The sequence below is a fragment of the Corvus brachyrhynchos genome, unplaced genomic scaffold (assembly GCF_000691975.1).
Source record: "Corvus brachyrhynchos isolate BGI_N302 unplaced genomic scaffold, ASM69197v1 scaffold307, whole genome shotgun sequence".
Classification (NCBI taxonomy): domain Eukaryota; kingdom Metazoa; phylum Chordata; class Aves; order Passeriformes; family Corvidae; genus Corvus; species Corvus brachyrhynchos.
The window spans coordinates 2,325,479-2,336,232 of NW_008239288.1; the positions used below are offsets into that span (position 1 = coordinate 2,325,479).

The 10,754-nt window shown below is 39.5% G+C and overlaps 1 protein-coding gene across 16 annotated transcripts in view; it reads right to left on the reverse strand.

Moving 5' to 3' along the window:
* The window catches only part of CELF2 (CUGBP, Elav-like family member 2), a 549,582-nt gene that overhangs the window by 59,139 nt on the left and 479,689 nt on the right, over positions 1-10,754 (reverse strand). For all 16 annotated transcript variants that reach the window (XM_017740369.1, XM_017740364.1, XM_017740366.1 and 13 more), the window contains one exon: positions 959-1,038. In XM_017740369.1, the coding sequence (XP_017595858.1) occupies positions 959-1,038 (80 nt within the window). The remainder of the gene's footprint in view (positions 1-958; positions 1,039-10,754) is intronic.

Here is a 10,754-nt window from a genome sequence, read left to right on the forward strand (position 1 = left end):
AAAAAAAGAAACAAGTGCACATAACATCAATGCCACCTCTGAGAAAAATCATCACTACACGAAGATACAGTATACATAATACAGTATAACATGCACTCTCCAATGATAAGCTAGAAGATCCAGAGTAAGTAAAGATTTCATACTTGTGCGGTTTTTTGTGCAAAATTCTGAAAGACCATGACAAAAATCACAGACTGAAAAAAGTTTTGAGATTGCCAGACAAGCTGTGGCATTCAATAACCACTCCAATGACCAGATCATTAACTAGCAGCTAAAGTCACATTAAGTGAACCAGTTTAAAGTTTTGAGTTGCTCATGATGATAAAATATGAGGCCATAGAGGCAGTTTGGAAGGGAATGAAGAGTGTTGCTTATGATGGGCCAGCCACGATGGTGCTCTGCAGGAAGTGCCACACTCCAATATGTTCTGTCATCATTAGCATTTTTATTGGCTACATGAAGAAGGCGAAATCATACTAACTTAAAAAGAGATTCTATTTGCAGAAAAACACATGCACTAGTAACTCAGTGTGGCCATGTTAAACCTCTTGAGCTTTTTCTCAGAGCAGTGCAAACCACAACACTTAGAAATCTATTTAAAAGAAGCTAAGATTTTTCTTTTGGGGGAACGTGTGTTAAATATAATAGAGGTAATTTACTCATCAGAGAGATACTCTGAGTACAAATGAGGAGTGGTATTCACAACATTTTTATTTTCAGCTGAATGCCACTGAAAACAGGATTGAGAGCTGTGTTTGGATACCACACAGCAGCCTTACTGTGCTCTTTCAGGTGATTGAGAAAAATCACGCTTCACGAAGACAGCTAGAGTGAACTGGTAAAAAATTTAAATCTGTGATTGTCATGTGTCTGATCTGATCCAGGAGAGCATGGCTTTACCATTCGCAATCATTTGCACAAAGAAAACAAAGAAAGGGCAAATGATACAGTACTGTACCTCCATGGTCTGAGACTGGTGCATGGCTTTGATTGCATTCTGTGCCATTGCCCTTGTAGAAAATGTGACAAACGCACAGCCTGTGGGAACAAGGGGACAGGGAGCAGGAAAGACAAAAAACAACAAGACAAAAGGGTTGGACGCTTGTTAAACCAACACAGTCTACGAGAACGGCCACAAGACGACACTGTTCTCAGTAGTACATAAAAATAAACAACTTCTCTAGTTTATTTATTGACAGTGCTGACTTGCTAATCTGACCATCGAAGAAAGAAAAAAAATTAGGTGGGGATGGGTGACAAGAAGGTTTTTATTTAATTTTTTGGTTTGTTTTGGTTTGTTTTTCTTTCTTTCTTTGTTTTGTTTTATTACTGTTTTTGTTCTTTAGCCACAGGGTTTGAAATAAATAAGGCTTTTATGTAGCCATAGTTAAATCTATTCAGAACATGCATTAACAATTGCTTGCTCTGGCTTTTGTGTAGGTAAACTGTGGATAGTGAATAAATGTCAGCATCACCGACAGCTGAACTGAGAATTTAATAAAGGGGTCCATAGCATCACAAATTACTGTGATGCACCAAGAATGATCATACAAATAAGAATGAGAAAAACTCCACCGTGTAGCCTGTGACTGTGTGTGAAAAGACTCAGACAAAATTCAGTAATGTAGGTGAAATCTCAACATTTAAGAAAATAACATATTAAAAATAAAAATCCTTATGGTTTTTGTTTCTCCGAGTCCTACATACAAGTATAATTCTTTGAGCTGTGAAAGCTACCACCAGCTTGAACAATTCTGAAGCTATGCATGAATAACTGAAAAATCACTCTTTTTTTCCCCTCTTCAGCCTTTAAAATCATAATGAAAAGCCAGTAGGCTAATTCCTGGGCTATTTTTCCACCCTTTTACTATTGTCAGCCATACCTACACTGGGCATGGTGCAGGTCAATGTTTTTAGTGCATGACTCACTGCCCTTTTGCCTAATAAAAACATTTCCTCCTGAGATTTACATTTTATTCTTCATGCACCCTTGGGCATCTTAAAGAAAAAGACTGTGAAATTAATGCAGATTCAGGCTGATTTTGTAATAATACCATGGCACACTAAAAGCTTAGCTAAAGCAACACAGACTTATTTCACTTGTGATCTCTAATGACTTTAAAAGTGCATTGATTTTCAGCTCCCTTAGCCTTGCACAGTTTGAACTTAGGTTTCAGAGAATAATTTAGTGTTCCACTCAATTTCCTCAAAACATTATTATTATTACTACTTAAAAGATTTCCAAATGAAGCAGATCTAAGCACTGAGAGGCTAAAGCATATTGTCATTTTAGAGCTAATGCATGAAAGCTACATTCTGGCATCAAAAATACAATATTGTTGCCCCTGTGGCCAATGGGCAAAATAAACTATTTTGCAATCCAGCAAGCAACAGATTGTTTGGTTTACGCAAATCAATTTGAGGCATAGAATACCTTTTCTTTTTAGTTCTGTGTGTACCTGGTAAGATTATCAAGTCAAGACTGTATTCACATTTTAATCAAACAACAGTAAGAGAAAGCAATGCCTGATCATTACCCAAAAGCACTACATCTAGTCATGAAAATAAAGTCAATGCATTTTTGCATCATGTGGTATTTTTTTTTTCTCTTTAATGTAAAGGCCCTTGATTCAAGAGAACCTAAGCTGGCTTATGTACCTCTGGCTGATAGATGAGCATCATAAAATCAGAAATCAGAATGCTTTCACCCGAACTTCACCGCAGCATTGTGACTCTGTATTTCTTAGGTAACAAAACAGCTGATGATGTCTCACTACTGTTTAGCCTCACTACATGTTGCTATACTAGTCTTGTTCAGCAACAAATTTCTGTCAAAGAATATGATGTAACAAACCAGCTTTCTGTACAGCAACCTAAACAAAATGTGCAGTAGAAGGGTAAATAAACTACAGTACTTCTGCTAGATTCCATCGTGCTGCATACACTAAAATTAAAGAGGCATAAATTTACCATCAGTCTCAAAGTAATCTCTCTTAATACCATTTCTGTTATTAACATTAACAGAGGAAATAACACCAAGGGTTTTCTTTTCTTGTTTTGCAAATGCAGTTGGGGATGAGCACAAATAGAGTTATAGTGGAGGGCAGGCAAGGAACCTCATGCAGAGCCTTGAATAATATTGTTGATAACGGTCAAGAAACTGCTTCATTCACTTCTTTGGCTCTCACTATCCAGGAGTGTGTATTATAGTGACAATTACTGAATGGAGGTTTCAAATGCATGAGAAGCATGTAAAATGTCAACAAAAATCAATAAGACACAGTTTATGCATTTATCACAATTTCTCCCCAGCAGTTCTGCTGTAAGTAACTTACTGAGAGATGTTGCAATTAGCAGGTCTCAAAAGCAATGTGAATCAGCAGAGAAATAAGGCTGCATTCCTCTCAAGATAAAGCAGACCCCCTTCCCTCCCTTAAGCTTTCTCTCTTTTTAACCACAGGGCTCAGCTGTTGGGTACTTTCAGCACCCAACACCACTGCAAAGCCTTCCTCCTCACTCCTCAGCCCAAAACCATTTGCATGGGTCTTGTTGCCTTTGTCATGGAGCAAAAAGACCTTTGTAGCAGATCTCTGTACCAATTTGAAAGAAACTTGTTCTTTGGGCAAGGGGAATGCCTGATGAATGAGGTTATGCAGCTTGAATATGAGCATTTGGAAGCAGCATTCCACAGAGAGGATAGGACTGCATTTTAATTAGGGTTTGCCAGCCAGAGGCTACAAGGTTAGGTCCCCTTGTTATCTCCATTCAGCAGGCCATTTCCCACCGATGGACAGTGGCCATTTGCACGGCAAATTTCCAATTTACCTCAATAACATAGCAAAAATTCAGTAGACAATGTTATTTCTAAATTATTTGAAAACCCAGACTTTAAGAGGTTGCCAATAAATGTCCCAATTAAACATTTGTTAATTTACCCATCTTTCCAGACATTGCTACATGTATTCACATTCAAGGGTTATTTTTCAGCTACCAAACCTGGACACTCACACACAACATCTGTATATTTATTATGAGTGCATATGTATTTTATTATGCGTGGAATATGGAATCCTATATATTTTGTGTGAACTGTGGAGTCCTTTCCTTCATGACCAGACTGCCACACCGGAGCGAAGCTAAGCCTATGTCATAAGATTTGGTCTATTTAACTCAATCACTTTGCATTTATAATTTAGGTGTTCAGAAAAGCCGTTCTTCTGAAATGCTTGTATTTATTGCCATGGCCAATGGCAGGACCTTGATTTTCCTCTGTGGGGCACAAATGCACTCGAAGAGGATGGTTTTGTTGGGCACCTAGAATTTAATCAAAAGTTGGTGTCCAAGGACACTGGATTTCATTTATTTATGATTCTGAAGGGTTGGGAAAACCCTTTCCAGCACACTCTCACTCACTGTATCACATGGGTGCAGGTGGTCTTTTGGGAACACACTGCCAGCTTTAGGACCGTAAATCACAATTATAAGAGGACAGGACTAATCAGATTTCATGCCTCATGGTGCAAGGAAACAAGAAAGATTTTTGTAGCCTCTTACCTCATCCTATGAAACATGGCATTGATTGGCATGCAATGGACCGAGGTCTTCTGGACCCATAGCTACAAGCAAACTATTCCTGTTCTACCCCACTGAATCCTGATATTCAATTATTCCCTTCTTACTGGAGCTATCGAGTTCTCTGGGAAGAAAAATATGGAGAGGGGGATATTTCTATAGCTAATGCCTTGAAATAACTTCATTTTGTACAACCAGCTACCTAGCTACACCAAAAAATAGATTGTTTTGTAAAAACAGCCAACCTGCAAGACACCTTGCACTTATTTATCAGCTCTGGTTTCAAAACGTCAGGGATCACTGACAGAAAGAAAAGCGGAGGGAGAAAGAAGATGTAAGAGTTTTAGCTGCTTCTCCAAGGCTGCCTTCTCACCCCCTACAGCAGATAAATGAGTGACTGGGGAAAGGCTGCTGGAAGTAATTTCCTCCAGCAGGCAGAACTGGAGTAAGGCACCCAGCCCTGGCATAGTAGAAATTTTGGAGCACATTATCACATCTGCCACGTTGGCTGAGAGAACATCTAAACTCACAGGCTTGCTCCTTACCCCTCTCCCACAACAAAATAAAAGAGAATTTTGAAAAAGCAGTGAAATGTGATAGGCCTCCTCCTTGATCCTGGCCATCCCAGAACTAGGGCTTGCTGCTTGAGCGACTGAATGTTTGAAATATTTAAAAAAGCTCAGCTCTGCCCCATTTCAGCTCCTGCTTCATGTGATTCTTCTCATCTCAGGTTTTCCTAGACTGTTGAGAAACATTCAGTCATCAGTTCTTGCACAGCCTAACCCAAGATCAATACCTGTAAGCTGCAAGTGAAGTAGAACATTTTTACATATGGAAGCCTCAGGTAAGGTTTATACCTACGCAGGAAAGCTCCCTCATGAAACCACCGTTGTCTACCAGAGGTTTTAAAGTGAGGCCAAAGGGAGATGCAAAATGCAGAGACATTGTTTGGAAGTCTAAAAACATGTTTTTTACACAGAAGAAGACTCAAGAGATTTTCAAAGCCACCCAAGCAACCGTAGTGCTGTGAGTGGTGGCTGCGCAGCTGGTGCTGTAATGGTTGCCCCAGAGCTTCCAAGTACACTGTAAACAAAGTTTTTCTTCAATTTCTGTGAAGAAACAAAAGTGAAAAGCTGCCAGATACTCCTGCAAGGAGTAGTTGGGATCCTCTGAGATGAAAGCTTCTATTTAAAGAGAAGATAAGGCTTGAATAAAAAGCTATGGAAATTGAAGTGTGATAAAAATAAGCTCTAGTTGGGTTAAAATGGTTCTAGCTGAGATTGCAAAGTAGACTTTTCCTTTTCTACACTGTGCTAATACAGCCCAGTCTGAAGGAAGGAACATCCTGGAAAACAGCCTTCTAATGAAGACGTCACACAAAAATCTGTCTTGGTGGTTAAAATACATTTCATCTACAAACTAAATTGCACATGAAATTGTTTACTGTAGTGATATTTGGTTGCTAAGTATTACCTAAGACACACAATGACATGTCTGAGACCAAGTCCAACAATTCAGTCTAAAGAAAATAATTTGCAAAAAGCCACAGTGAAGCTCTTCAGTTTATGCATATCAGGCACATAAAGGTAACAAGAGGCATGTCCTGTAACCATGCCTCAGCTCTTCAGCTCTACTGACTTGACTATTGACTGGATGACACGTTGTAGATTTTAAATTTCCTGAAGTTCATGGTTCCCTCAAAGCATTTCTAATTGGACATTCAATTACCCACCCTGCAAAGTACAGATCTCAGTAGGTGGAATTTACACAAACCCGGAATTAAATGGGTACCAAAGACCACATTCTCTAACTGTGCCTCGATGATCTTCTTGTTGGAATAAAGCCTCTTGCAAATTATTTCATTTCAGGCTTCCCGCTTGGGAGGGATTGCTGCAAAACTGCAGTAATGGAAATCTGAGATGTAGTTTCTGGCCAAAGGCCAGCAGAGACATTGGTCAGTTGGATGCGTTTCTTCCCTCCCAGCTGCAAAAGAGCTTCAGCAAGGGAAAACAAAATTAAATGTGCCATAGTGATTGGAAAAAATGAAAATGTTACCACATTGCAGCAAAGGGAATAAGGCACTGAGGTACTTCTGAAGAGCTATTAAAAATACAGCACTTCCACTGTCCTCGTTTCCCACCACTTACTGATATGCAATTCAGAAGGTGACCCCTAATCTAGGGTGCTCCCATAGCTGGCACTTCATGTTAGTTTAGCTCAGAAGGGAGCAGTAAATATTCAGAGGAAAAAAAAAAACCCAGCATAAAAGTCTCCTCACCTATCCTTCCCTGCAATTAATTGGGATGCAAATACTAATTTTCTTTTACTAATTCATCAAGAAAACCCTTGAATCTCAAAGTTCTGAATGGATTTTCAAGAAATTAAATTGCCTGACCATGGTGTAACTTGCTATTCCATTTCTAACCTGCTCTTAAAGCAAAGAAAGAATGAAAAAAACAATCCTTGTAATCAATGTCTGCAGAAATGTTCACTCGTCCCATGTGCCTGGTGATGTTTTGTTAAAAAAATCATACAATTAGGAGCTTAGAAGATGTAGAAAAATGCATTTTGAGCTTTTTCACAATTTTTATGGTATAGCCAACTCTCTCTACATGTTATTAGCAGGTTTTTTCAGCGCATGCTATTAACCCAGTTGACTTCTTTCTGGTATCTGATATATAAATCTGCACTTAGCAATACAGCAGAATAATTTGCTATGTGGTGCTCCTGTGATAAGGATAAGAGGATTTTTTTTTATCATCATTATGGATGGTAATAATTCCTAGAGTGATACAGAGATATTGATCCACTGATCTAAAAAAAAGCATTTTACAAAGGCAGAGGAGCATCACTACCCTTACTTTAAGCACCCAGAGAACAGAGATGATTGAGTGACCAACTCACCTATGGTCAATACAACACATCAGTGGTACAGCTACAAATCAAACTTGGGTATTTCTGGCTATTTTTGCACACTCAGCTCTCATTGCCTGGCTGTCTGTGTTGGCATCTGTGGTCATGCAGACATTACATAGTGCTGGGAGTCAGGAGGTCTGAAAGTTTCCTTAAGCTGTTTACAATAAGTGATCTAAAATCTTAATCATCTGCGTCAGTTCACTTCTGCTTTTTCATGATAATGAAGCTTAGCACATGATATCACAATCATGAATTTTTGTAAAGCATACTTAGCTCTTCAGAAAAAGTGCTGGATTAAACAACCCTGCAGGCTGAATTCTTCTCTCTGAATAATGAATATCGTACAGGCAGTGGCAAGCTTCTTTAGATAGTCCCATGAACCCTGCTCAAGAGGTGGCCAGCCTCCATGGCTGTTGGCTATCCCTGGTTTCTTTATCTCTACTACCAACAGGGTATTTTTATTTTTTAATACTTTTCACAGCTAGGAATTACTCGCTGCCAGCCAGCTAATTTCACAGGGACTATCCCAGAGCCTTTGGAAGGCAATGCCTTTTGGTTGCTGCCTATTCTTGTAGCTGATCAAAATATAGCAAGTTACAGGTATAAACAATGGTTATTTTTTAGGTGCAGGAGTGAGTAACAATGGGAGAAAGCATGACTCAAGCTAAAAACCCCCTCAGTTTCTTTAAAAGTCTCTACCAATGGAGCTCTGTATCATTACTTTAGTCTCATCTTACAGCTGAGTTTCAAACAGCTGACAATAGGAATTTTGAGTGGAAAAGGTGATGGTCTGTTATCAATAGTGACAGCAATGGGTGCAACTTTATTAAAGTTCTGTCAACTCTTGGTTAGGAACTACAACAGAAAGAACGAGTTCTGTCTCTCTCCCCCTCTCCCTTTATCTTAGCACTTACATCACACTCATTACAAAGTGTTAAATTTCCCCTTGATGCCACAGGATGGGATTTCTCCTTGCTACTGGAGCCCATGTGATACAGTACAACCCTAATCCTGCCTATGAGTTGAGAGCAGATTGTTACCCTACCAGTGGTAAGGTTGCTGTTGTGGTGTAGACATGGGCTAAAACAAAAGTCAGCTGAAACCTTTTCAGTCTTTACTAAGTAAAAAAAAAAAAAAAAACAAACCAAACCCAGTCCAAACCAAAACTGTTCTACTGAGCAGTGTAACCTGGAGCTATTCCTTGCAACTATCTGCTGGTAATGCAGATTATTTGCTTGAACCTTTTAAGAGAGCTCAAAAGCTGGCATAAATACCAAGGAAGATACTTTTCAAGCTCTTTTCATCTGAGATACCATGATGTGCACTTGTTATGCAATTGAAAAGAGATGCCAAACAGAGTTTACTGGACCACATTTCCATCTCACTGCTGTGAGCACTGAACTGAGCTCCCGAAGGCTCTGGCATGGAAAGGTCAGTGTTTTCCTCAGACAGTGACTATTTTTCATTTACCCCTCTGCCTCTAGGAGGAAAGTACATCCAGACAGGCGCTGAGAAAACAAATACTGTTTGTGGCAAAGGGAATTAACATCTTGGAAATGGTAACATGAATTAAAATTCATTAAGAATTGGAACTCTTTACAAAGATTTAACAGTGTAAGTCCTCCCTCCTGAAGCAGTTTTTCACCTTGTGCTTTTTCAGTCAAGCTCCCTCCTCTGCAGATGTCCCTCAGCACTTTTCATTTCAACTGCAATACCAACCATTTTCCCAAAGCTTTGCCTTATCTCATGGAGTGGTGGTTTTCTGAAGCTGATAAAAATCTGCCTGAAAACCTGGTTGGTGCAGCCAAACTCATTTTAAAGTGTGAACATGGGTGTGTAGAAAGCAATTCGAGTTTAACAAGGCATGAGGCATGAGGGCATGATAGAATATCAGTCGTGATTGTGACCAAAATGAACCCAAGTAGCACAGAGGATGCAGCTCTGCTGTGGTTACTGGTGTGTGACCTACCTGGACTGAGATCTTCAGTCTCCAGCAGGAGAGAACAGCACATTAAGTCTACAGCTGTGCTGGCCAGCACACAACACTGCCCTGCCTGATACATTGGAGACGTGGCTTAGGAATCTCAGCTCCTGATTGTCGTGAGATTGCTGTTCGTAGCAGAACAAAACTACCCCACCAACCTCACTTACTCTGTTGGATTTCATAATTAGCTTTTCTATGCTCCTACTAAACCCAGTCTGTTGAATAAAAGCAAGCATGCAGTGGGATTTTTATGGATCCCAGGAAAGATCCATTTCTTTGTTGGGTGATGCTGACAAGTCAATTAAATCTTTTTTGGGGCTCAAAACATCTGATGCTCAGATCTTGTTATTTCAGCAGTTAATTAGCTCCTTTCCCACTTGTGTCTTCCATCATCCCTTCCCTGTGCTGCTTACACAATGAAATCAGTGAAAATCAGAAATACTTATTTTGCCTCAGTGTTGGGTCTAGAAAGATAATGGCAACACTCGACTCCATCAGTAAACATTCCTTACTGAGCTGCAGGAACCAACCTCAGACTCTGCCCTAATCTTCCCCAAGGCAAAAACCATGATCATGAGGCTCTTCTTGCCTGAAGGGCCTGCTGCATCCCAGCCCCAAAAGTTTGGGGATCACAAAGCATAAATATGCATAATTTTCTTGGGGCTCCCTATTTATTGTCAGAGCGGCTTTTCAACAAGTCATTATTCAGAAGTACTACAGTAAGTGCTTTCAAGAAGTGCCATGAAATATAGGAATACCTGCACTTCCTTTCCTGAAATGTATAGGTGTTTTATAGAAACTGGGCTGTCCACAAAACAAAAAACCCCATGCACAAATTGTTGCACAAATTCTGTGGATCCTATTGCCTACTAGAAACAAGTAGATCCAAAAGTAAAGAAAAAAAATTCTAAATCTATACCCATATCTATATGCAAAATGGGCACTATTACTTTTTTCTATGCCTTTTGAAAATGTAATAAAATGCATAAACTGTGCTTTCTATGTATTTGGTTTTTTCTGTAGATGTGATGTTTTTCACAGCTCCACAATGAAAATTACTTATTCCCTGTTCCATTAAATGTCTGTGGCAGGTACCACAGCATCATCCTGCACTGAGAGATGGGACTATCCCAATTTCCTTTTCCACTCAACAACCCCTGGCACTGATGTTTTGAGAAGATTCATGCTCTGAGAATAAATTCAGGTCCATATACCATGGAGTTAATATGTAGTCTGGGTCATCAAGATACAATTATCTTTCTTTTCAATAGGTTTTCAGAAG